Below are 27,846 nucleotides of genomic sequence, written 5' to 3' on the forward strand. Positions count from 1 at the left end.
GGCGGTCCGCCCGGGCTCCGATACAGCACACCTTCAGATGGAGATAAAGTGTCAAAAGCAGTCAATCAGCCGATCGTGAACAGTGTCTCGACAGCGGATTCAGAGGTGTTTCCTCGGGGGGACAGGTGACCCACGCTCAGCCGCTTCGACGTCCATAGGTGGAAATTACTGTTGCTTCACCTCCGTAACAAGACAACTACATGCCTTTCGATTTGATGATCTAAGCCCGGTCCACCAAGATGGAAAATGCGCACACTAAATCTGCGACTGAAGTTCTAGACCACTTCGGGGTGAACGAGAACACCGGGCTGACTCTGGAACAAGTCAAAGTACATTTTGAAAAATATGGACCGAACGGTGAGTAGTTTTATGCCTCTTAAGTTCAGTTCCGAGGTGGCGCTGCGCGTTCCAGTCTGCCTCGAGTCATCTGAGCAGGAAATCCAACTGCCGCTACATGTCAGGCTGTTGCAAACAAACCGTACGCGTAAAACCCCCAAAACGTTAAACCTAATTCCCCTCTGGCGCACAGTAAGTGGTAATGTGTTACCCTCATCAATGCAAATGCCTGATATTGAATTGTCCGTGCACTTCACACAAGAAAAAGTTGAGATTGAGGCAAATTTAAAACAATGTTTGAAATTATATACACAGGTCAGCGCTCACGTTAGTTTTATTTAAAAAACGGTCCCAAGAGGCAGCCATTCCACTTCTGCTTAAACAGAAGTTTAGCAAAAGAAGATACATTTTTAATGACTAAAGACCCAGTCGTACAAGTGCGCGCGCGCGCGAGGACATGCGTAACTGACAGACGGGATCATGAAGGCCAGAGAAGACACGCTGGAGTTGAACAAGAACCAGCCGAGATAATAAAAGGGAAAAACTTGTACAACCTGTTTCCACTTTCAGTAGTTGTTCTGTCAGATTTACTTTACAGTTCAGGTTACAAGATAACACTTGTGTGCATGCACGTGGAATTGAAGGCTTGGAAAGCGCAGGGCTGGGGTGTGTTACTGGTGAAAATGCAGTTGGTGTACTACAGTTTTAAGCATCTCTGACACCCTGCTGGTTTTTCTGATCACTTCTGGAGCTTGGACTTGATGGGGCCACACCTTTCCCTCCTTGGTCCTTCATTTGCATGTGTGGCCAAACTGTGGAGCAGAGGGGCACATTGTGCCAGGCAAACAGTGGCCCTTTTGTTGGAGCCAGCCACGCCATCCGGAGGACTGTGATGACTTCATGGAAAGAAGCAAAGTCTTAGCGCAGATAACATCTTTCACTTTTAGCTGTGAACTTCCTGTCGTGTGTGAGTGCACTAAAGATAAACTTAGCACGGAGGGCCTTCTTTTTTGTTTAATCGGTCTGCTTTTGTCGCACTCCTCCGTTATGGCCATTTTTGGCAAAACAAGTGTTGAAAAGTCATGGAAAATATTGCTAGATTGGTTTGTGTTTACATTTGGCGCACATGTAAGTGCAGAGCAGTGCACAATGGCTGTTTCCCCTAAATGCCAAAAACCACAGCCTTGTCAGTTAGTGTGAGCCCCTGTGCTTCGCTCCAGTGGAGCCCTTTCACATCTCTTTGCAGGTGGTTTGCTTAACTCACATACACTGAAATGAGTGCACAGTAATAGCAGGACAGTATTAGTGTCTGCAAGATCATTAACATGTCCTCTTGCTAAATTTACAGAATAACACATACTGTTTAGCGCCATGTTGGGAGAGAAAGAGTTCAAGAGGTGGAACTGACGTGATGAGCAGTTGGCACTCCGTTTGCTTACTGGAGACACTGACGCGGGCTTTGGGGGATCAAATTTGACTCAAACATCACACTCTTCTCAGACTCAGGGTTTATTTTCTCTAGGACTGATGAGTGTGATGACTGCTGTTTTCATAGCTATCAAAATGACTAGAGTGTGTCTGTCCTCTACAGGTATTTCAGAAAGTGATGAATCACCAGAGCCTTTTATTCTTGTATTAGCATATATGACATTTTCTTTGCAAACGGAGCTCAGCTGGTTCACTTCATTGATCCTTTAATAATGGGAAGTTTTATTTACTATTATTTTTAAGAAGGGGTGGTTGACCTTTTACACATGACCTTGGTCTGTACTCTGCAGATTTTTGCCTGGATTGGCTCAGTTAGATTCCTTAAAATGGAGGATTCTGTCTTGATACCCAGGATTTCTTCTTTCTGAATAGAACTTTGTGTTGGGAAAATGGGACATCCATGATAAATCATTTGGACTGCAGGTTAGGAGGAAGTAAAGGCAGCCTCTGAGGCACATTTCCTGTCCATTCTTTTACTTTTCAACTGTCAACAAGCACCTGGGATCGGTGTAATGGTGAAATCACATGACCCTTCCTTCTCTGTGCTGTCATGGATTGGACTGTTTGATGTACATACCTGTGTCTCATACATGACCCAATTTTAAAGGCACGGGGAATGAAAGAGTCAACTTACAGTTGGTTAAGATTTACATTCAGAAAATACAAAAGCTTTTATCCCCATCAGAAAGACCAATCTAATGAACTTCGATGAGCCTCTGGTGACATTCATCATGCCTATTAATAAGACATCCGTATTTATTTCCTAGAGAAGGAGTGTTGCCGTAGTAGCAGCTAGAACAAACTTTGCTTTTGATTGCTGACCTGAAGAGATGACCTAATGTGAAAAACCTGATTTATGATTACAAATGCCTGCTTTAGAAACATGCTTACTGTTAATATTCTTGTCCTTCAACATGACTTGAAAGCAGCTCAAATTACTCACCCCTGCAATGCAAGGACTTCTCCTTTGCGCTAACACAACAGTGTTCTGAGTTGTCAGCCGCGGTTGCCATTTTTCACCCAACTATGAGGAAATTGTCAAGTTGAGACTTAAAACTTTGACCCTGCAGAGCTGCATGGACCAAAGTTGTACAGAAGTCATTTGAAAGTTGTTTCCCAGTCCTGTTGGTCTCTACCTGCTTGTTGTCTTCAAACAGAGCTGCAATACACTTTCAGCATGTCAGCAGACTTGCTGGCCTCCCTCCCACCTCTGCACCTGTCACTCATCATCGTGCCCTGATGGCGAGATGCTGTTGAGTCGCTAGGATCTGCTGCCCCTGTGACCACAGCCTGCAACTTCGGCGTACTCACTCAGAGGATTTTTTGTTTACAGAGAGCATCTGATGCATGCTTAGCAGAAGTGATAGCTTAAATATAAGCACTGAGAGATGAGCTGTGTGTTCACAGAAGTAAGCCACAAAATAAAAAGTATTTTATTAGTTTCTGAGTCAACACTAGAAAATTCTTGTGTTTATCTTTGAGGGATGAACTTGCTAAAACCAAGAGAAGATGCTGCACTGTCTGATGGGATTAAAGACATATTTTCTATGTTAGGTGCATGTATTTTGAAGTATCTCTACATAGAGGACAAAGAAGATGCACCGATTTTTAGATTTTGTAGTTTTACGATCATAGACGTTTGAGTATTGCACAGAGAAGACTTGATGCATGTGTAACATCCTTTTCTCTGCAGAAGAACTCTGCCTTGAACAGTGTCTAATGCTTCTGCTCTCAGATCAGTTAAAAAGAACCATGCCTGCTATTTGATTGGACACGTGTTGCTCCAGTTATAGAGCCCAGAATAAGGCTTATAAATAATGTGGTGGCCTCGCACCTATCCCAGCGTGCCATTAATGGGATTGATGAGGATTTTCCCCTGAGTTCGGGTCCCTTCTTGGTTGCTGGTGTGTTGGGATGTTTAAAAAAAGTCTTGTGGTGCAGCAGAGAGACAGCTGAAAACTCTGAAAACCTCATGCACGTTGTGCTCGGGTGATAGGCCCCTTTTTTCACTTATCTAGATGGTGGTGAAGGCACTCGGCACATGTAGTATGGCCAGCTCTACTGTAAAAGACGCATTTCTTTTATGCTGTCGAGCTTGTGATTGTGTGTGGAAATGTTTGTGAGGAACATTTAATCTGCTAAGCTTTTTAATTTATTTTTACAGTAGTTGCTATGGCAGATGCCATGCATGCTGTGGCAGGATGAATGATGCTGCCGTTTAATTTGAGCACATATGCTATCATGAGCAACATCCTGAGGAAAAATTCCCTATCTTTTTCCCCGACCCTTGCTACAGATGCCAGAAAAAGTCCAACCAAAAGGAGCCTGCAACTCTTTATTTTCTGTCTTAATTGGCACAAAAAGATCTCAGGTTTGAATTTGCTTCTTAGACATGACAGCAGTGTCAAAAAGAGCTTATCTCCAAACAGCCATTGATGGCTGAAGAAATCTTGGCTTGAGAGAATTCATCTGGACTTATTTATTTTTTCACAGATGTTTCTGTGTATAACAGTATATAACTCTGTAATTTCCACCAGTTAATTTAGAAATGAAGAAGATCTTGATGAGTTGAAACAGGAGTCCAGTTGAATTCTCTTAAGCCAAGATTCTCTGGAACTCATCATTTCTCTCGTCTTGCTGAAATAAATTGATTATTTTTGTTCTTTACAAATTCACATTTTGAATCAGGTCAAATCACACCTGTGAATTTTCCCGTGTAGGACAAATAAAGGAATCTGAATCTGTAGATCAGTATGGGCTTGGTATGGACAGTAGACAGTAATATGGACATTTACCTAAAATTTCTTTGCCAGTGTAGCCTGAGGCTAGTCATGCAGAAGATGTAAACACATTTACTGTTGGACAAAACAACTAGTCACTTCTTAGTCTGAGAGCAACACAACTAAAACGATGTGTGAAATTCAGAACGATCATGTCATACATCATTAAATATATTTGGTTTACCACAACTTGCCAATTTGTTTACAAATGAGCTAAAATAATAAGGCAAACATTGGTAAGTTTAAAAGAAGAGTTACTGTAGCTGTGAAGCTCATAAAGATATCACATTTTTCATATCCTTCAGTCTCTAAGGCCACTTGATATACTTAGATAGCAACAGGATATGAGACTGATCCGCATTAAAATTAGTTTTTGTTTCATACATACATACATTCACATACATTCAGAGGGTTTAAGAGAATACATTAGAAAGGTAAGAGTACCTTAAGAAAGGTAACGAACACAGTAAGCAAGGGTTCATCATGAGGTGTTGCTCAATTTTGGTTTTAAAGTTTTTCCACAGAATTAGATGATTTGGCTTTTCTATAACCTGAAGATGAATCGATCAAGTTTCCATGGCGTGTTCATGTAGGATATAAAGCATTTCTGCCAAATGGGACAGTCCAGTTCAACTCACTTTTACATATGATACAGAACCTTAGGGGTGTGTATGCCAGATGGCAATAGCAGTGTCAGATATAATATATTAACATGTGTGTAGCATTTCCTCTCTTTGTGTTTCTACAAACAACAGTTGAAAAAAACAATGTTGCATTAGAAAGGTGAATTTCTGTTGACAAATCAATGGATTGCAGAGAATTTTGTTGGGGCCCTAATAGCATGTAGCACAAAGGCCAAAGTACAGAGAGTGTTTTGGGAACCTTGTGGTCTTCAGTAGAACATGAGAACCTGAGCTGACAATCCAAGCACATCCAAAACTCAACTTGAAACAGATTGTTGCTGGTTTTGTGATGTTCTGCTCACCTGTGGTCAGGCTGTGTGCTAACAATGTGTTGACATTGTGCATTTTGGCATTAAGTGAAGTCCTTTCCGAGTTCGTAATTATTTATTCTTGGCAATTGCTGAAAGCTAGAGTTCTGTCTTATCTTGTTGAAAATGTTTTTTTCCCCAAAGAGATCGATGAGCCAGATCACCATGGAAATGGATTAAAACTTTCTTGTGTTTGTACTTTACACTAGTTTGGCACTGAACTTGAGCTTATTAATAGTGCTTAACTGCACCCAGATGTGATGTTTACTGGGGGTCTCAGTATTCTGGCCTGTAATTTGTTAGAGGAAAGGTGCTTTTTTCTTCACAGAAAGACAGAAAATAGCTCCCTGCTGTTGTTGGCAACAGACTCCAGGAAGTGTCTCCCCTCTGCTTGCTTTTCCGCTGTGCGTAAACAATCTCTTTTATTCATTGTCTGGGTCAGGAGGAGGGGAAGGTACTGAAGGGACAGAGAGAAAATAAAAAGAGAGAGAGCGCGGGGAGTGAAGTCAGTACTCGGGAATGTGCCTGGGCAAGCCTAGGGTTGCACAGCCCAGATGACTGTTAGGGAATCCTTGGCAGAGGGAAGCCGGGAACCCCGCTCAACACCTTCAGCCCTCTGATTCCCTCCCCTCTCTCTTCCCTCCTTCCCCCTTCGTCTCACTTTGGGCTGTCTTTGTCTCTGGCACTAGCAGCAGCCAGCCTGTCTGCCACGACAAACATTACGCAACCATGGAGGTGCAGTAATGGGGAAACAGGCTTATGTCAGACTGGTGGAGCATGGAAAACAGCAGAACCCATTTCTCCACATTTGTGCTGCTAGTGGCAAGAGTGCAGCCAAGAGTCTTCCCCTCCCTCGGTGCGTTCAGCAGTATCCTCCTTGAGCTCTAAAAAGACTCCAGACAACAAGTTTGAATAGCAATTTAGAGTCACGCATTGGTTATTATTATACAGGCCAGAGATGGAAGTCTTCCTATAGATTCTCCTCTGAAATAAGCAGTCAGTGCACATGGCTCAGTATTTCTGCCCTGTTTATGCAGCCACCAGTGGCCATTCAGTCATCCATCCAGCCATTCAGTCATCCATCCAGCCATTCATTCATTCATTCATCCAGCCATTCATTCATCCATCCAGCCAGCCATCCATCTTCTTATAACCACTGCTCACACATTGTCAGGGTCAGTAGACATCATCATAGGGAAAACAGATTGTACATGTTGAACAAGGTATAGCCTCCATGTTCACTGTACAGGAGAAGAATCGTATTAGAACTCACAAACATCAGCTTTGTCTTCGAAGCATTTGATTTGGATAAAACAGATGGCAGAAGCCTTGTTCTGACAGAGAAAACAAACTAAATGAATGGGCAGGACTCCATATCAGCTGTTTTAAGGCCACATATGGGTTTCTTTCCTTAAACATAAGGAGTGAATATTTTTACTAACAGAAAATTCAAGGCTACTTTTGGTCTTTCATGGACAAAAACAATTCTGCACAATTTGAAGCCATAGATTGATTCCAGAAGGCATCATGTTGTGAAGTAATTTCTCTTTCCAGCAGCAGCATGTGCACAGGGAGTGCTTGAGTGTTTTTTTAAAATGTTTTTGGAAAGAGGCTGCGGGTTCACAGCCCTCCCTCTCTCTCCACAGTCACGTTTGATACTCGTGTCGGGCCAGTCTAGTCAGATTATTCAGAGGAACACGAGGTTTCCATCCCCCTTTGCGTAGCCACTTTTCCAAAGAAAGAAAGTGAGATCGAACAGAATGGCGTTCCAAATTGAGTTGAAAATCTGCTGGTCGATTTGGGTCTATGTGAATGGGGGATTCACAAACATGGTGATTAAGCATGTCTGTGTCACTGACACTGATCAGCAGTACTTGTCAACCTGAGAGTTTTAAAAATATAACTGATGTGTTTTCTACTCACGCCAGTGACTCATGTGTTCAGTGGGTGTTGCATTCTTGCAATCTAATCAGTGGTGATGAGGAACTTCAATGAAGAGGAGAGACAAAGGCCACTTCCCCAAAGTGAAGTTTGGAAATGCCACATGAGCAATGGCAACATGCTGTCAAATTAAGGAGAAGATTTTACTGTTTCTGTGGTATGCTGTTGTTGGGGCTTTTCTGACTCAAGATGAAGTCCAAACAGTTAAGAAGAAGACCCATCATCTGCTATATATATTATTTTCATTCTTTAATCGCTTAATCACTTTTCAGTTCTTAAAAGATATGAGGGATGAACAACTATATTCTCACCTTAGATGCCAGAATGTATAAATGGTTCTGCTTCCTTGCTTTACAAAATTGTCTGCAGTCCATTGATTTGTCAACATTCTGCACTGCGGTGCAATTGTGCACTCCAACGAGGGAATGTTACATTTACTTTAGCTGTTGTGCTCAAAATGACTGTTAATATCATGTTGGTTAATCAGGTTTACCATATTTTTTATTGCATTAAATACAGTGAATATAATACAGTAAATGTCTATAGTTATATTGAATCTGGTGTAAGTCGGACACTGTAATGGAGCTCAAAGTCAGTTTGTCTTAATCAAGTGTTTTGCTTTTCTTTGCCTTTCTCCATTCTCTCTGTGCTGTCCACCGCTGCCAATCTGATTACTCTACCACCGCCCTGGTGTTGGATCTGTAGAGCTGCCAGCAGAAGAAGGTAAATATTTATTTTTCCAGTCCCCCCCCACTTGAGGTAATGTCTTGAGCAGGAGCTTTCCTCCTTCTGAACCTTGCAAATATACACTGCTGCAGCGTTCCGCCCTTCTTCTCTGTAAACACAGAGTGCACCACTCTTGTTTCAGGCTTCCACGTGTGTGACGTGTTTTTGTCTGTTTCAGGGAAATCCTTGTGGGAGTTGGTAGTGGAGCAGTTTGAAGACCTCTTGGTCAGAATCCTGCTGCTGGCTGCCTGTGTTTCCTTCGTAAGTATGACCCAGTTGATTAAACACAGGTTTCCGGCACCCATGTTTGATTTAAGTGTTGATTATTAAATCTACACCAGTGGCTATGTGAGTTTCAGGTATGATATTTGAAACTAATATAACCCGATATTCACCTCTGTTACCCATGGAGAGCATTTTGCCCTCTCCATTTATCTACTGGTCCCATTTCTTGTGGAATTGTTTTTTTCTGGCATTTCCTCTCTGTGATGATGTGTTTTGAGGTGGGTTGGAAATGGAGCCATCAATCATATGACCCAGGTTGCAGTCTGCTGTTGTTAAATGATCTAGGGGGGAGGGGGAATCCTGACTGCATAAAAGCAATTACTGTTGCTATTCGTGAAAGTAGGAAAATTTATTCAGAATATAGCTGACATGGAGCCAATCTCCCACACAGTGCTCTTTTTCCTTATGTAATCTGGACTTGCCTCAAAGGCTGTGTTTAATGGAGGCCTGTACTGCTGCTGCATACATGATCCACAGTGGAGCCCGAGTTTGTTGTAGCTGATGTGGCTGCATTCCATTATGTCAAGGTAATATCTCAGGAAACCCAGAAGGGAATTTCTCCCAGTTGATACGTGCAGAATTAATAACAAGGGGCAGCATGGTGCCACAGTCACACAGCTGTTCCCTGTGGCATTCTCCTATACATGGGGTACCTCAGCCAGTCCAAAGGCTCTCCTAAAGTGAAGTGAATTTTAATCGTGGGATTCATTTGGCTGGTACTTTGAATTAATTCAAATTTGCTTGATCAAACCTGACTGCTTTTGCATAAGAGTCTTTCTGCACTTGCTGCAGCTGCAAGGCGTAGATTCCCAGCAATAATTGTGTGTTTATTTGTTAGGTGATATAAAATGGAGCTCCATCTATTCTATGGGAAACTAATAGGTGACATGTTGAGTGTGAGCAGAACATTGCTGCAGAGAGTTTTTAAATTTCCCCCCAAAATCTATGGATTCTCTGTGTTGTGTCCTCACAACTCTCTCCAAACAAGTGAAATGTTCTTATTGAGACAGCTGCCTGCAGCAGCAGAGAAGATCTGGATGATGTGGAATGATGGGGTAGCGACCCTGTTCAGACCAATGGAAATCCTCTCAGGCCTCCACAGTTTTTAGATCACCAACATCAGATCATGAATTGTAAAGCTGTACTATAAATCATCATCTGTTTAGGACTTCCTTAAATGTCTGAGCTTGTGCGATCTGTCACTAGTGCAGAATTCCTTAGTGCTCATCTTGCGCTCTTTATATACGGTAACTATAAAAAAGAAAAGGATATCTTAAACATTATCCTGCTAGATTTCAGAGAGATTTGGGGAAAAGGTGGTGTTCTGGCTGAGGAAGAAAACATTTTAATGCAAATCTGAATTAAATCAACTAATAATTTTCCATTTGACAGAAAATTATTCCATAAGTAAAGACATTAGGCAAATATTTACAATTTTGTGTCATTCCTTAAACATTCATGTAAATGAGAAAATTCCAGTTTGCCTACTGTGTTTATTCTTTTTCAGGTCCGTCAGGCCTTCAGCCCAATACCATCCTGGAAAGAGCACAGAATTTCAAACCTTATGTAAACTTTGAGTTGTGTTTGATTTTCACATCACCAGACCTGTGTGCAGCAGACAAACTGTGCTCCTGGGCGCCATAAAAATGATGGCTGAAATAGACATAATTCTGTTTTCCCCGTGATCAAATATTTTAGAAATAATTCGTTTTTATCGCTGTGGATGTCACCTGCTGCAGACAACCCAACTGATGACATTATCAGATGTAATTTCATGTTGTCCAACAGGGGTGTTTGCTATTTGTGGAGGTCAGAAGCTCACTATAGCTTATACATCCTTTACAAGCTTTAGTGTGTTTGACAGGACAGAGGCGGGACAGAGCTGGTCTCTTGTAAACAGCAAGTATGTCTCAGGATGTCGAATCATGTCCTGACTGGCAAATGTCTTATCAACTTCACTGTTGTTAAATCAATTACGGATGAAATTGCCCTTTAATATTATCAAAGACGACACAATAAAACAACACTGTAAACGCTGTTCTAGTGGTCAGCTGATCCTTAATCATGTAGGATCGCTAGGGTTGTGGACATTTCCAATATCTGAAAAAAATGTTTACCTTTAGTTGTCCTTTTCATTCATCCAGGTGTTGGCTCTGTTTGAGGAAGGAGAGGAAACGACCACCGCCTTTGTTGAGCCTATTGTCATTCTCCTCATCCTCATCGCTAATGCTGTTATCGGTGTCTGGCAGGTGAGATGCTCTTCATTCCGTAGCTCTAAAGTGTACACCCTCCCCTCCATGAGGGGTTACCATGGTTACAAAGGGCTGAAGACCATTGCAGTGGAAATATTATCCATATTGATCAGCCAACTTATATGGAGTAAAACTTCACCATGATACAGTGTCAGAATATGTGCTCTGTTCTCTCTGGAAGTGCCCATGGGTCAATAAAGTGGTTTGATGGTGCATGGATATTAAAGCTTACATTCATAGTGTGTTTCTGGACTCAAACGGTGTTTCCCCACTGCTTACTTTTTTCTGTGTCTCTGCAGGAGCGGAATGCTGAGAACGCCATCGAGGCCCTGAAGGAGTATGAACCAGAAATGGGAAAAGTGTATCGTATGAATCGCAAGGCCGTCCAGAGAATCAAAGCTCGAGACATCGTTCCCGGAGACATCGTGGAGGTGGCAGGTAAGGCTACCCTGTCTGACACCTTCACAGTGCTGTCATTGATCTGCCTGCCTTTTACTGCCACTGTGCCCAGAAAAACACATTCACGTAGCCTTTGCCACTTACTTACAAATCTGGAAACTCAGTTGGAATATCTCGAACCTGATTACATAAGAGTCTTGTGCAGGCGCCAGGGCCACTGCCCAGTTTTGTCTGTTTGTGTGTGTGAGGCTCTTTGTAAGTGGTTGCGGTTATTCTTCATATTTGAAACCCGGTTTAATTTTCCACCTCCTTCCCTCCTCTTCCCACTGGTTTCCATGCTCTCAGTCTCACCACCTGGATGCCACTGGATGTTTGTCAGCTCCATGCTCACACTCCCCCTTGTTACATTCACACACACAGTTCCCCGGCTGTAAACTCGCCCATGTGTGGGCAGCTTTGTCTAAAAATAGAGTGGTTGTCACTCTGGCTTCAGAACATCTGGAACGCGCGGCAGCAAGGCGATGGCTTTGCGATATTGCAGAAGCATTTAAATGGATCATGCTGATTCCAGCGGGGGGGGGGGTGTGTGTGTGTGTGTGTGTGTGTGTGTGTGTGTGTGTGTGTGTGTGTGTGTGTGTGTGTGTGTGCACGCGCGTGCGCGTGTGTAGGGTCAATGTTAATTTGTGACGAGAATCACTTGCAGATGTGTCTTAACCTGGCTGCCATCCTTCAAAGGTCATTCTTCCTTCACTTTCATGTGCTCAGATCCTACCATTTTTGCCCATACACGTTAAGCTAATGGGCAAGTATGCATTTGTGGGCTAATGGGTAGCTCATCCCTGGACTTCTGACTTGTTCCAGCTGGTGTCCTCAATCACACATGCACACAGACAAGCCCACACAGGTGGCAGGGCAGAAAAATTCTTCATCTGCCACACAGTTGCTGTTGATACCAGCAGCATCACCACTGTTACCATCCATGTTGAGTGTGACTCGTCTTTATTATGCTGCTGAAATGACCGTGCTGAGCACACAGACTACTCAAATGAAACAATTTAACAACTGATGATAGGGTTGCTGAATTGAAAAGTGTGTAATCTAGAATCCGTCTCTGGTTTTTCTTTTTGAAACTAATCAACAATAAATGGGTTTTAGAGGCAATCACCATGTTTAGACTGTTCAGCTTTGCCACACTACAGTTCTTCATATGGTCTTTCCTCTGCCTTGAATAGTGACGGTAAGATACTGTGTCTCTCAAGGGGACCTATGAAAAATTAGTGACACTGTAGGACCACCATCCTAAACACGGAGAGAGATAGGAGCCACAGAACAAAATATAAATAATATTATTATAGCTTTTTTTTAGTTGAGATGCGAGCTGCTTCACCCTCTCTTCTTACCTAAAAAAAAATCAGTGTCACAGATGTTCATGTACACTTCACTGTGGCTGTTCCATACATCTTGATGAAGTAAAATGAACAAAACTGAGATATGGGAAAAGGACACTACATGCCTTTGAAGAGGGAAGAAAACAGAGAAATATATTTTCTCGCATTTCCATGACTGGTGCCTGCAGGCTGTCTTGTAGCTACAGTGTTTGGCTTTGGTCGGGGTTTTCGCCTTCATTTGAACTTTCCTCATTTGAAAAAAGTGCCTGCAGTAGTCTGGCTGTCAGGAACTCCTGAGAGTTTACTCAGAAACTGAAGGGATGGAAACCACCTCAAAGCCATTCCTAAAAAAACAGTCACAGCTATCCTGCACGTGAACCAGCTCCTCTCTGCCAGGATATTATGCAATACAGTTGATCTTAAGAGACCAGCTATACCAAGTGGAAGAACTTTGGCTGCCAAAGTCTGTTGTTTTTTCACTGATTCAGAGGATGTAGATATTTGAAAAAGGTAATTTTCAAAAAAGTATATTTGAAATGATATTCAAGATAAAAGACAAGCCAATGTGGCAGTATGAGAATGTGAAACTTTCCTCCAGTAGATGGAAATTGTCTGTGGGAGGCCAAGTGGAGGTTTGCTAGGGGAGCAGGAATCTGTAGGTAGGTGTTTTGGAGAAGTCTATCTTCTCTGCCGTTGGCCAGCAAATCCCAGCGATCTCCCACACAAACACATCACGCACTTCTCTCCCCCTCTGCCTCCCCGACTTGTGTTTTCCCACAAACTCTCGATATCAGAATATGAAAGGTGAACTGTTGACATGTAATTACGGACTATTGAGCGTCACGCGGTTGTGTAAGAAAAAGGACCGTGAAACGTTCCACTAAAGAGAAAATCTCAAGTTGAATGGAGACATGTAAAGAGACTCTACAAAAGCACATCAGCATGAATATGCTGTCATTGGTTCCTCTTCCCTTCTCGTACCACCTGTTGAAAGTCCAGGATTTATTCATTTTGTTGGTTGGTAATACATGACGTTACAGTTGTTGACATATTGCCATGGCAAAAATGTAAATGGCTGATAAAACATAGTTTATTCTTATTCTTGAGGAGCAGAGACATCACCCACTTGTGTGTACAGTGATCCCTCGCTATATCGCGTTTCATCTTTCACGGCTTCGCTGCTTCACGGATTTCTTTTGCGAGTCGTTCATTGCAGTTCTCAAATATAATCGAAGGTGGCATATCCGTTTATATAAATCTTCTTGCTCAGAAAAAGAAAGAGCGCCAACAACTACCCATAACAATGTTCTTCTCCGGAGAAAGACTCCTGCGCCTTCAGTAGAAACAGACGCTACAGCGGAGCGGAGTCAGGACGAAGAGGCACAGCTGGGACTGTGAAATACGCGAGGGACAATGTTTCCAACCTTGTATTACTATATTAAAATTATTGTTTTAAACAAATTTTGGGCTTTAAAACATGTTTTGATGATTGGTTTCATTCTATAGTTCAGTATTGCATTGTAAAATAATAAAAAAATAAAGCTGACTACTTCACGGATTTCACTTTTCGCGTGTTATTTTTGGAACGCAACTCCCGCGATAAACGAGGGATCACTGTAATGAGATGTAACGAGCCATTATCTCCAAGTCATTCTGAAAGCATTCCCAATAAATATCAGGCGTTACCAAAAAAGAAATCAGTTTGGTTTCAGGCTTGGATATACAGTATATCTGCTCTTACTCTGAAGTATGACTTTATTATTCTGGCTTAATAGGAAGTTTAGAAGTCCATACTGGATTAAATAAAGGCTCTTATAATGTGGGCTTATTTTCTAGGTTGTGTTCACAAAACAACATATGGTTGAGACAGTTGGACACAAGTTAGTGATAGGAAGGGAAAGCTACTTATTTTAATATGAAAATGTGACTTATAGTCACCTGTCCAGTTGTACTAACAAAATAACTCTCCTGTGGTGTTCAACACATAGAGAATGTGTTTTATTAAAGTTAAATGTTCAGATTTTCTCGAGAGTCTTTATCAAACATAATGACTCTCAAACATTCCCAGCTGGAGGGTGTTTGCAACAGCAGGCTGGTTATACCACTGTTTTTTCCTATCTTTTAGTTGGGGACAAGGTACCAGCAGACATCAGAGTGACCTCTATCAAGTCCACCACACTTCGTGTGGACCAGTCCATCCTCACAGGTATCACACACCATAAAGTCCTGCCTCCAAGGTTTGGTCTGATGCACCTTTGTTGCGCGTAATGAAAGTTTCCCCTGGTCGAGAATGTGTGTGAAGATATTTTCACCGGCCCAATTGAAAGCTGTCTTTGATCCAATATTGAGCCCTTAACTTAGCGAACGCCTGCTCTTGTTTGCCTTAAGGGGAGTCTGTGTCTGTCATCAAACACACCGACCCTGTTCCTGATCCAAGGGCTGTCAACCAAGACAAAAAGAACATGTTGTTTTCTGTGAGTACCCTCCTCAGCTTTTCTAAAACCATTGCAGGTAAAAGTTTACTGCCTTGGTTTGAATTAGCTCTGTTGGAACTCAAAGATAAAATATCAGAGTTAAAGGAAGTTAAAGCTCATCTTATGCTAAAATAGTGTGGTAAAAACACATTACATGTGAGCGTAAAGGGTTGCCAAGTTTATCTGAAGACGGGAGAAGACATTAGCTACAGTGATTTAAGCTGTGGTTGTTAGTGGTAACGATATCTGCACATCCTGCAAATGCATGCGCCGTCTGACCAAGGTGTCGGTGTATGAATCAGGAGGGATCTTTTAGGCTTCTTTTTGCCTTTGAAATCATCAATCATTCATCAGAAAGTTCATTTCTCCTCTCCTCAGCATGTCCCTCTCTGTTTACAGGGCACCAACATTTCTGCCGGTCGTGCCATAGGTGTTGTCGTGGCTACCGGCGTTGCCACTGAGATCGGTAAGATTCGTAATCAGATGGCAGCAACGGAACAAGAGAAAACACCGCTGCAGCAGAAGCTGGATGAGTTTGGGCAGCAGCTCTCCAAGGTCATCTCCCTAATCTGCGTGGCCGTCTGGGTCATCAACATTGGCCACTTTGGTGACCCAGTCCACGGCGGCTCCTGGGTCAAAGGGGCCATCTATTACTTTAAGATAGCAGTGGCACTAGCTGTGGCCGCCATACCAGAGGGTCTTCCTGCTGTCATTACCACCTGCCTGGCCCTCGGCACACGTCGCATGGCCAAGAAGAATGCCATTGTTCGCAGCCTGCCATCCGTAGAGACCTTGGGCTGTACATCTGTCATTTGTTCTGATAAGACCGGAACCCTCACCACCAACCAGATGTCTGTGTGCAGAGTAAGTGACCATCAGGCAGATGTGGGTTCAATTAGCTCACAGTCATTCATCTGAAATTCCATAAGCCCCACTTGTGTGATTTCTTTTAAAGGTTCCTTAAGGACTTTTAGAACAACGTCACGGACCAAAAGTGATAGAAAGAATCAGTATCCAAATGTTTCTTTATACATGTACACAGTTCTTATCCATAGCTATTCAGCAGTAGTTCTGCTGCACATAGCCTCGCCCTTCCTTTTGTGTGTTATTGAATGTGTGTGTGTGTTTTGGTGCTCGTGTCATTGCCCTAGTCGTGCTGCACATATTGTGTAAATGTCAACAGCTACAGTAGGATAGTCTTGGCAGTGGTGCAGATTAGTCGGTGTTCTCTTCATTGTGGGCTGATGGCTGAACAGCCTGATTATATATTGATATATCTGCTGCAAGTGTGATTATGACTTTGTCAATTTAAAGCCATTAAATCGGTCATATGTCATGATAAGGAATCCAGGAGGAATCTAGACTGGCTGTATAACAATCTTTTTAAGCAGTTTTTATGATTGCGGTTCTGTCTTGAAGGGCGATAAGAGCTCAGACATTCTGCTGCTCTCACCTAGACAAATTTCATGTCTGCTCTGTTTTTCCCACATCTTTGTGTTTCATGGGGGCACTGGTTGAATGACTTAACCCTTTGTTGTTTGCTCTGGTTCTCTGTGACTTTCTGGTTTTCTGGGCGAGTCTTTAAATATGGCTTATCCATCTTTTCCTTGGACCTGTTTCTTGTCTGCAGCCCTGATAGCATGACTCCCTAACCTCACTGGGTGTCCCTTCATCCGCAGGATTTCCAGGGAATCCCCGCTGCATCCTGACACAGGGCTTTCCCTTTTTGTTTCTCCTCAACACACGTGGCCGGACAGACACGCAGCAGTGCACAAGCTCGGCAGCAGACTTGTGCTGTTACCACTAAGTCAAATGGCTCACTCTGGGTCTCATTTTCTTGGAGACCTGGGTTGTTCAAAAACCAAAAAATGCTTTATTTGCTTTAGTTTGGTGGAACTTATCACCATGACACAATGAAATTATAGCAATTAACAAGGTTTTAGGTTGACTTTTAAACTTCAGGCTTCGCTGCCAGAGTCCAAATAAGGAAATCAACTCATATTTGTCCTCCTTCATTTAATCAACTAAGAACATTTGAGCCACTGTCTGCAGGCGGAGCCAGTAGTCGGTCTCTTTGTTTAATATTCAAGTCATTAGCCTTAATGATCATGTCCCTGTTGTGAGTGGTTTTTCACAAACTGTCACTACATGGAAATAGTGTACTTCGCTGACAGACTGCAGTCTGATCAAACAGCTCAGTACTGACTAAAACTTTCTGAGACTGATCAGAAAAGGGCCATGTTTGTTGCCCTCAAATAGTGCTTTGGTTACCGGAAGAACCAAAGATGTTCTCACTGAAGCTCCAGTTCGGCAGAGGTCAGAGTCGTGACGTATTATTTCTATTGCTTTTCTTTTATTCCAGACTCGACTACATCAGTAGATTAAATGAATCAACTCCTGTTGCTGTTAAATTGTTGGGAGTTAATCACTCCATTAAAAGGCTCAAACATATCCTTTAGGCTCAACTGTGAGAGCAACACGAGCTGCCGCTCAGCTGGAATCCACTATTGATTTTGTGTTCCTTTTTTGAAATTTGTTGGTCTCTCACCAGAACACCCCCCCCCCACACACACACACACACACGTACATGGGTGCTTTTTTTCCTGAATCAGTCAGATTTAATGGGGTCACCAAGGCTCAGATGGAATTAAGGCAGCTTGTCAGAATATTTTTTTCTGTGCTGAGTGTGTGTGTTTGTGTTGCGCCAAATCCAAATGTAAAGTTATTAGAAAAGCAGAGTATTAACAAAGCGAAGGAGGTAAAGTGCACAGTATCATGATCTGTTGTGGCGCAGCAGTGGGTGGGGCTTCCGGGGGGGGCCGGTTGCTGACACATGCTTTGTTTTCTTTGAGTGACTGAAGTTTTTCATCCAAATGTGATTCTGTGTTTTTTAAATGTTAAAGAATGAAAAAATGTGCAGCTCACACTTGGTTTTAGTGGGTAGGAAAAAAATGACGCTTTTACTCCTTTGCAGCTCTCCCTCCTATTTACAGCCTCTATCAGGGTTTCATGAGGCTTTACGGCCTTTTATTCATCCTGAGCAAATCTTCTGTGGAGAAATACTAGCTCCTTTGTTATCCATATCCTGTTCTTTAGTATTTACACAAGCCTTCTGTTTGTCTGGGGTGTGTTTTGACAATACAGGGCCGTGTGTGAAGTGGAAGCTCAAACCATTATGGCAGCAAATCACTTTTGACTGTTCACGGTAGTGACGAGAATGACAAAGGTTTTATGTTACTTCATTCTGCTGAAGGATATGCAAGCATAATAGCTTTTTATCTAATACAAATGCCTTTATGAAGCTCTGATCTATGGTTAATGTTGTCATGAATGAATGACTTCATTGATTTCCTGTGTTCATCATTGGAATCACATTCAGACTGAGGCTGTTGGAGATACAGTATAAGTAGAAATTCTAATAATGTTAAGCAATATAAGTCAAGAGGTTCATTGGGATGCAGCAGTCCAGCTACCAGTGAATGAAACCACTGAAGAGGGAAATCACCACTGTTTAAAGTGCTTGCCTGTTTTTACAGCAAGAATATTTTCCCCATAAATGGAGAGAGGAGATTAATAAATATGTACATTAAACCTGTAACATTCCATACAATATTGACTAATGAATAGTTTATTGCCTCTTGCTGTTTTTTTCTTTTCTCCAGATGTTCATCTTGGATAAAGCAGAACTGTCCAACTGCACCCTCCACGAGTTTTCTATAACGGGTTCTACGTATGCCCCCGAGGGACAAATGTGAGTATCTATGCTGGCATGCGAATGTCAGATGACTTTTCTCAATCTCCCAGAGCATCCTATGTTGAGCACATGTTCAATTCTGCTGTATTTTCTCACTGATTTAATAAAAAATTCAAACCAACAAATTCAGCAGAGCAATAACCAAAGTCATGTCAATTCATTTCACGTGTTTGCGGAGGAACATCAGTAGGTGGCTGATTTATTAGGTGGGAGACCGCCGCTGCAGGTCATTCTTTGTGTGTTGTTCGCTGAGCACAGTGTTCTGTTTGAACCTGCCCATAACTGTGTGGTGAGTGTGGATTATTGAGTGGGAGCTTCACGAGCAACGGTTTTGCTTTCTCCTGGGAGAAGATCCATGGTTGTCATGCAATCAGAGCATCTTTTCAGGAGCATGAACACACACGTGCATGGCCCCCTGCTGCTCCAACACCATGGGTTCAGTCACATTTGGAATCCTGAACCACTGGTTGTCTTTCATGCTCATGAATATTAACAAAGTTGCGGTGCAATGTTGCTTCCCTGTATAAAGCAGTTGCGTGTAACCTTCCCTTATGCTGTATCTTCATTCCAGACTGAAAGGAGACAGACCCGTCCAATGTGGAGACTATGACGGCCTTGTAGAACTGGCCACTATTTGTTCCATGTGCAACGATTCTTCGCTGGACTACAATGAGGTCAGTTACAAGTGCAGTCATCAATATGTTTCTATGCAAGCTAAACAGTCCTGCAGCAAACACAGCTCCGTGTAGCTTCAGTCTCTTAGCACTGACAACAAAGTGTCCCTTTCTTCTGCGGTGGAGCTAATTTTACTCCGATGGTTTGTGTTCTTCTCTGATTTGGATTGCTTTTCACACCTCTTTGTCATCACTATGGTATCATGGTAAACACGCCGAGGAGAGGGAGAGTGTGAGAAAGGATCTTCCCAAGTCCCAGACTAATTGTTCCTGTTCTGTAGATGACCTTTTTTCCTTTGCGAGTTGGTCTATTTTTGAGTGAAGAGCCAGAATGTGAGAACAAGTATTAGAATTGGTAGGGCATGAGGCAAGAAACACCTGGGTTTATAATATAGTTTTATTGGTGAAGGAAGGGGGTAGTGGGGGGGGGGGGGGGGGGGGGGGGGGGGGTGGGGGGGGGGGGGGGTTTTGGTTGTAACTCTTTTTGAAACCAGGAAACTGTTAAGGAGCACTTTGTGATGCATCTCATTTCTCTTCTAGACCAAAGGAGTTTATGAGAAGGTGGGAGAGGCCACGGAGACTGCTCTTATTACCTTAGTGGAGAAGATGAACGTCTTTAAGACTGACCTGTCTGGACTAAGTAAAGTGGAACGTGCTGGTTGCTGCAATTCGGTGGGCAATTGAAGAGATGTACTTTTTATATTATTCTTCACCAACTGGTCCTGCTTTTATTTGAGCCACATTAGTTTCGAATGGCACACCCACTTCAGAAAGTTCTAGCAAAAATATTATGCTTTGGGCAGTTATTTAAGAATTATTTATTGTAAATTGGGTGAAGCTAATCAATTTAAACATGAACAACGGGGTAACTTGTTAGCTTAGCAACAACTTCCAGTACAACCAAAGCTGCTGAAATAGTTTGGTAGAGATCATTATAATTTTTTTTAAATATAGGAATGGCTTTTTTTTTTTTTTTTTCTTGAAAAAGAATCTTGGCTTGAGTGCTTGACACAACACAGTTTGGTTTAACTATAATTTTCCTGCCCTCATGCAATTATCGGAAATAATAATTACAACCAAACCCTTTTGAATCTGTCATTCCTACTATTTGTAGAACAACCCTGCTTAACTGTACTCTGCAGGACCTCACCATTACCAGCTTTGATTTGAATATTAAATTCACAAACCAGCTGGTCACAGTAGTGATGACATCGTAATGTATATGACTGTAGTACAATGAAAAAAAGGTTCATTTACCTTGTGAAGACGCTGCTATTGCCTGGTTTGACAGTAAAGTGGTCAGTCTTCACCGCACATTCTGCGCATCAGCGACATCTGCTGGCAGTTAGACTTTTATTTAATCCCTAAAAATGAATACAGATTCTGAATTCCTGATTTAATGCAGAATTTTAGATTGTACTCCTGTTATCAATTCTTTTTTTTAATGCATCAGGTGATCAAGCTGTTGATGAAGAAGGACTTCACCCTTGAGTTCTCTCGCGACCGGAAGTCAATGTCGGTCTACTGCACCTCCACCAAGCTGGGCTCTCAGAGCAAGATGTTTGTTAAGGTGATGTTGACACACGTAGCCATGCACATGCACACCAGTCTGTTTTCATTGCTGAGTCTTTTTCACAGGGTGCTCCAGAGAGTGTTATTGAGCGATGTCAGTACCTGCGGGTGGGGAAAGCAAAGGTAATGATGACGCCTGGCATGCGAGAACAGCTGATGTCAAAGATCAGGGAGTGGGGGACGGGCAGGGACACCTTACGCTGTCTGGCACTGGCCACACATGACAATCCACCACGCAAGGACGACATGGACTTGGAAAATTCCAGCAAATTTGTGCAGTATGAGGTAAGAACACACAGCAAAGGTCACAACATGTCGCAGCATGCTAGCTTACTTAAACTGCCTCTGATGTTGGTGACAGCGCAGGAAGAGAGAGGGTTTTTTAGGACTTAATCGCTGTCTTTGAAAAGAGTTTATACAAGTACTTCTGTTTGCTTATTCTGCACAGTTGGGTCTGACATTTGTTGGCTGCGTTGGTATGCTGGACCCGCCCAGGAAGGAGGTGATCGGTTCAGTGAAGCTGTGTAGTGAAGCAGGCATACGCGTCATCATGATCACAGGGGACAACAAGGGCACAGCGGTGGCCATCTGCAAGCGCATTGGCATCTTTGGCGAGGATGATGACGTCACGGGGAAGGCCTACACGGGGCGTGAATTTGATGATCTCCCTGCCGACTCCCAGAGGGAAGCAGTGAAGAGGGCACGGTGCTTTGCTCGTGTTGAGCCGGCTCACAAGTCCAAGATCGTTGCATACTTGCAGTCATTTGAAGAGATTACTGCCATGGTAAGGAAAAACAACTCTTTTGTTCCTTTACTGTACAATAATTTTACAACAGAGGATCCTTACTTGAATTCAAATGCTAAAAAGTGCAAAAGCCTTGTTCCTCCTTGGCTGAGGCGTGTCATGTTTCAGGTCTTTCTAGGGCTGCTCGCTGAAGACTCTTCACAACAGCAAACGATTTGTTTCAACACATTTTTAGTGCTTGCAATTTATAGTCTGACCACAAAACGAGTTTCAAGAGCACAGTACTTAGGTTAAGGGGTCGAATTCTGTAAATGAAACCATTTTAGCTGGCAGGAATATTTAGTAAAAAAGACAGTGGTTGCCACCACAGTCAAAGACCAAAGTAAACGAAAATGTTAGAAAGATCTGAAATATCTCTTACCTTGCAGACAGGAGATGGCGTTAATGATGCCCCGGCTCTGAAGAAAGCGGAGATTGGGATCGCCATGGGCTCCGGTACAGCGGTGGCCAAGTCGGCGTCAGAGATGGTGCTGTCAGATGACAACTTCTCCACCATCGTAGCTGCTGTGGAGGAGGGCAGGGCCATCTACAACAACATGAAGCAGTTCATCAGATACCTCATCTCCTCCAACGTGGGAGAGGTTGTCTGGTGAGGAAGCCATGCCCACTCACATCAAACCCACGTGTGGGACTCGCCTAACTGATTGTCCTGTCTGCATCCAGTATCTTCCTGACGGCCATCTTGGGTCTCCCTGAGGCTTTAATTCCAGTCCAGCTGCTGTGGGTTAATCTGGTGACAGATGGTCTCCCTGCCACTGCTCTGGGATTCAACCCTCCAGACCTGGACATCATGGACAAACCTCCCAGGAACCCAAAAGAGCCTCTTATTTCTGGCTGGCTCTTCTTCAGATATTTGGCCATTGGAGGTACCTGAAACGGCACTGAAACTATACCTGAATATACATCAGGCTGTGGAGTGAAGGGCTGATGGTTTCCGCTGAAATTATCGATGTAATGATTTAAACACATCTGTCATATTTACTGTAGGATACGTGGGTCTCGGAACAGTCGGAGCAGCCACATGGTGGTACCTGTTTGACAACGAGGGGCCCCAAGTGTCGTTTCACCAGCTCGTACGTTTATAAAAATCTGTTGTCCCAAGAGTGTACCTCTTCATGTTCTTTGCTGCAAACAGCCCTGTTTGGTCCCAGCAGAGCCTAAAATAGACAAAATAATTTGACCCCTGTGGGTGAACTCTGAAGAAGCCAGAGTTCTACAGCTGTTCCCCCATCAGATCTGAGCTCTGCTGAGTCACAGAAGATCAGCTGATGTCCCACGCACACGTTCATTCTCACGTGCCTTTCTTCACAGAGACACTTCATGCAGTGTACCGAGCAAAACCCGATGTTCCAGAACTTAGACTGTGAGGTGTTTGAGTCCCGTTACCCGACCACCATGGCTCTGTCTGTGCTGGTTACCATTGAAATGTTCAATGCGCTCAACAGGTCAGTGTCATGCTGTCAGGCATGTTATTAAATAAAAAAGTGTGATGCACCTCAGAAGGAAACTAAGTTTAAAAAAAAAAGAAAAGATCCATATGTACCAAATTTAGCAAAATGTTTCAGTTCTTTAAATATATAAAAGGAACAATGGTATGAAGGTCCTTGTGGATTTGCCAGAGTAGTCCAGGCAGTAGTTCTGTTTTTCTGGGAGCTCCTTCAGAAATGGATAAAGTCATTAGGAAAGAATGTCAGCAAAAATGATGGTTCAAAACAAGAGCGGTCATGTCACATGGTTACATGGTCAGTATCCATTCAAGGAGGGAGACTTCTGATCCTTTTTATATCTAGATCTTTCTTCAGATGGAATTTCATGCTGATGAATTCTATTAGACTGTCTGGATCCTGACAGGATGTGTTCTGTGTAATCTACGACTGTCACGCAAAACCTAAATTTGTATGTCACTGTTTCTGACTGCCAGCCTGTCTGAGAACCAGTCCCTGCTCAGGATGCCTCCCTGGGTCAACATCTGGTTGCTGGGAGCAATCATCCTCTCCCTCTCCCTCCACTTCCTGATCCTCTATGTGGAGCCTCTGCCAGTGAGTATCTCTGAGAGGCAGGTTGGATCTTCAGAACGCACTGATCACTGAAATGTGTCTGATCACAGTGAATATCTCTTTGCCCTTCAGCTGATCTTCCAGGTAACCCCCCTGCGCTGGTCCCAGTGGATCGTGGTGCTGAAAATTTCATTCCCAGTGATCCTCCTGGATGAGGTGCTGAAATATATTTCCAGGAATCACCTTGAAGGTATGTTTAGAAATACACTTGAGCATTCAAAATGAGACTTCTTGAAGTTACTGATGACTCTCCTCTGCTGTTTTTCTCTCCTACTTATCTAAATCAGCCTAAATATTTTTTATCTCACCCTCTGTGAAAAGGTACTCTGTTTGATCTCTTCCTGTTTCCTTTTCTTTCCTTTTTAGCATCTATTGACACTAGAGCTAGTTTCACACTCTACATTATATTTCTCTATGTGTGTGTTCAACAGTCGACGAAGAGCAGAAATATCGGAGGAGAAGGCAGCTGAACTAAGACCTCTCCTACAACACACTTGCACACTTCCCTTTGCCGAGCTTTAGGATCCCTTTTTCTCCCCTGTCCTCCTCCCCCCTCTCCTGCACGACATGCAGACCGCTGCTAAAAAAAAAAAAGAGCAATGGTGTGCTGCAGAGCAAGAGAGCACATGTGTTAGCGCCAGCACAGCTTTGTACACAGGTGTGTGTGTGCGTGTGTGTGTGCGCGCGTGTAAACAGTCAGGTAAAACTGCTTTTTAACAATTTCTGCTCTATTTGTTTAAGGGTTTTTTGTTTGCCTGTACAGTGCATCATGGTGGTGTATCTGTACTTAGGAGAGAAAAAAGGTTGAATAAGTACAGGGTTCTAGTAGAGCAAGTACCAGTATACATGCTGGTGTGAGAAGCTCAGAGAAAGAAAGATGACATCATCCATCAGGGTCAGTGCACAGAGCCCCAGACGTGGAGGGATTACCCTGACTGCAGCTCTGCTGAAACAGTGTCAACATTATCTCCAATCCTTCATTAGGCTTCTTCCTCATCTTTACATGTACAAAGTTTACCTTGTGTTTTAGTCGTCATTCAAAGGTGTGAATAGCTTTACGCTTCTCAAAACTGCATAGCTGAGATGAACCTCCTTACAATCTTAATAATAAAAAAATGTTAAAAACATCTGACATTAATCAAACCAGCATTTCAGTAGCTGTCTGAGAAACAAGTCTGCTGTCCATCTGCTGTGCTGCCAGTGACGGTTTATCTATAGGACTTCTACATTAAGGACCTCGCTGATGACGTGGACAGTTCCTCTGCCACTTAGCTGCTGCCATCTTCTGCTTCATCATTTTCCAGTCTGTTCTATTGTGATTGCGAAGAACAGTTATAGGTTTGATTGTATAGCTGATTGAAACCTAACTGGCTGGAAAAATAAGACTTGACCAAACATTAGGAACTAACTACATTCCTCAAAAGATGTTGGGGTAATAAATTAAAATAACAGCGTTGTTTGGGTTGCTGTACTGCACTCTAGCATTAGAGGGCACTTTTATCAGAAGGTACATTGAAAGGAAAAGATCGCAATGCAGTTGATCTTTTTTCATTTATTTGAGTCATGGATTCATTTGCACAGCCTCATGGATTCCCATAGGTGTTAAAGTAAATTGGTAAAGCCTGCCTGATCATCTCAGTCTCTCCTGCCTCTTTAACACACCAAATGTCATTATTCATGCCTTACACACGCCACTGCTCCTCTGCATTAGCCCAAACAAATGTGATCCGACTGAAATTCAACCACCTGTCACCATATTTAGTCCCTCCAGGTTGAAGAGTCTGAATGTCTGCCTGTTTAATAAGAGATTCCATCTTGTGCATTGCTCACTTGGCTGTTCCTGCTCACTCAGTGCTTTAGCGATACATTTTCTTCTTATTTGATTTTTATTCTGTTTTCAGTGACTCAATAGTGATATATTTGACTGAAGGTGCTCGCAGGGTTTGGATTGTCTTAATCAAGGTCTTGTGTTGGACTCAGGTGCTCTGTGGACTCAGTCAGTTCTATTTTTGGTGTTGTGGTGCTCGCATGTTGAACAGAGGAGAATGTGCACCTGTTAAATCTCGCTGCACCCATAGATCAGGCCCCGCTCTAGTTTTTAATGGTTAAAACTGGCTTGTGCTTATACCAACAATTTTTTCCCCCCCCGTTTTAATCGAAAATGCGTTGAGGAAAGCATCCCACGTATTCCATTGAATGTTTTTTTTTCTTCTTTGAATAATATAACTGGGTGTTATTCTACTTATATTTTGACTTATATTTTCCCATCCTCTGGTCTATAGAGCAGTATGAAACCTGTACTCGTTCTTGCCCCGTCCTGGTTCCACATGCTCTCCGTGGTTGTTTAAGTCCATTAAAATCTGCCATTGCCACAGCAGCTCCAGAATATTTACAGCTGGAGGGCTCCTTCTTTAAGAGCAAAAGCAGCATTTTATCTCGGCTACATTGTGGCTCTGTTTGGACTGCTGGACATCACTCGGTGTTCAGTGGCATCTTCATTTTGCCACCACAAGAATGCGACGGCCTCTCATCCTGCAACATGCTGGACCTGCATCCGGCAAGCACCGTGGGTCTGAAACAGCCTTGTTATTTACTACTGAATCCTCAACTCTGTACAGATGAGAAAAGGATTGCATGGAACATTGTTACTGTAATAATAACCTATATAGTATGTAATATTTAATTTTCTGATAAGATACATTGATTAAACAAAGATTTGCAAGAAAGCTTTTTTTGAGCACATATCTAAGGATTCAATTTTAAGTTTTGCAGAATAGAAAAGGTTTCTTTATTGTTCCAATTTTTACATTTTCTGGGGGGGTTGTGTCTTTTACTGTAAAGTAACAACATTATGTTTAAGATTGACAGAATCATCTTAATTAGTGGCAAAGATGCTGATCATTTCAGTGACGCTTAACCAGTGTGACATTTCTTGAATGAACTGTGTGCCGTATACACTGATAAGCAGTGGTGAATCCTGGGTTATGAAGTTTAATGACTGTATGTCGAAGGGCTTGGTTTTGATGCGTACTCTAGAGACCTGTGACAATCTATCTGGTTGAGGTGTTCCTCCACCTCTTCAAATAAACAACTATCTGACCAAGAGTTCCATTTTTCTTCGTGAGTACCTGAACATTAACAGTCTCTACAGCCTGAGTTGCACCTCTGAGAAATTCAAAGGATTCTCTGTATTGCCTTGTTAATATTAAATGTAGACACATAATTTTATAAATTACAATGATGTGGAAATAAAGATAATTTATCTTGTTATTTATTCAAAATTGTTTTCTTTTCATGTGCCATTTTTAACTGTTAGTTTTTTGATTTCTCTGTGATGACCAACTGTCATGATCTGGTGTCCAAATATATTACTTCAAAACCCTTCAAACAAATATGCAAAACAGAATGAGTCTTTTACCAGCTACTAATCCTCAGCCACCACTGACCAGTATTCCTCCTTTTAAAAAAAATTATGCATGAGAGTAAACCTTTCCATAATGGCAATTTATTTTTGGGGCTTTTGCTATTATATTATTATTGTTTTATTGTTATTAATATTATATTATTAATAATATTGTTATTATTATTAGTAGTATTGCTATTAGTAGTATTATTGTTGTTATTATTAACAACAATAATAATAATAGTAATGTATTGCATGGTACCCATATGGACTTGTTTTCCCTCACTAAACCTTTGCAAAAGAAAAAGTTTCATTTATAGAAGTACATTTACACAGCCTTCCAATCCATATTATTTTACTAGCAAATTGTTCACCTCTTCTAGATGAAATGGGCATTGAAAGTTTTCATTTTAAATACACTTGAAGAAGATATATAAATAACCTTCAAATATTTTTGAATTTGATCCAAGGTCATTTGTGTGATTGTATCTAAATAAATGCACAACTTGTATCCCAGTGTG

The 27,846-nt window shown here is 42.3% G+C and overlaps 1 protein-coding gene across 2 annotated transcripts; it reads left to right on the forward strand.

Annotated features, from left to right (window-relative positions):
- atp2a3 (ATPase sarcoplasmic/endoplasmic reticulum Ca2+ transporting 3) lies at positions 1 to 27,203 on the forward strand. 2 transcript variants are annotated; one of them, XM_057055527.1, is made up of 22 exons: positions 1 to 357; positions 8,242 to 8,259; positions 8,441 to 8,523; positions 10,692 to 10,796; positions 11,099 to 11,237; positions 14,712 to 14,792; positions 14,975 to 15,060; positions 15,460 to 15,924; positions 18,723 to 18,811; positions 19,386 to 19,488; positions 20,029 to 20,160; positions 20,942 to 21,058; positions 21,127 to 21,345; positions 21,509 to 21,844; positions 22,234 to 22,454; positions 22,529 to 22,731; positions 22,853 to 22,938; positions 23,177 to 23,310; positions 23,787 to 23,904; positions 23,995 to 24,112; positions 24,210 to 24,243; positions 24,354 to 27,203. In XM_057055527.1, the coding sequence occupies exons 1-21, from the start codon at positions 240 to 242 to the stop codon at positions 24,212 to 24,214; spliced, it is 2,976 nt and encodes a 991-aa protein (XP_056911507.1). In that variant the 5' UTR covers positions 1 to 239; the 3' UTR covers positions 24,215 to 24,243; positions 24,354 to 27,203. The 2 variants fall into 2 exon arrangements, with proteins under 2 accessions (XP_056911507.1, XP_056911506.1); XM_057055526.1 differs by lacking the exon at positions 24,210 to 24,243 and having other exon boundaries at positions 2 to 357.
- The last annotated feature ends 643 nt before the right edge of the window (positions 27,204 to 27,846 follow it).

The sequence above is a fragment of the Takifugu flavidus genome, chromosome 14 (assembly GCF_003711565.1).
Source record: "Takifugu flavidus isolate HTHZ2018 chromosome 14, ASM371156v2, whole genome shotgun sequence".
NCBI classification, from domain to species: domain Eukaryota; kingdom Metazoa; phylum Chordata; class Actinopteri; order Tetraodontiformes; family Tetraodontidae; genus Takifugu; species Takifugu flavidus.

What these genes read in the sequence shown, in the direction of transcription:
- atp2a3 (XM_057055526.1), top strand. Translation starts at nt 240, where the DNA reads ATGGAAAATGCGCACACTAAATCTGCGACTGAAGTTCTAGACCACTTC. An exon ending in TTGAAGAGATTACTGCCATG is followed by an intron (nt 21,845 to 22,233) that starts GTAAGGAAAAAC and finishes CTTACCTTGCAG; the next exon opens with ACAGGAGATGGCGTTAATGA. An exon ending in AACGTGGGAGAGGTTGTCTG is followed by an intron (nt 22,455 to 22,528) that starts GTGAGGAAGCCA and finishes GTCTGCATCCAG; the next exon opens with TATCTTCCTGACGGCCATCT.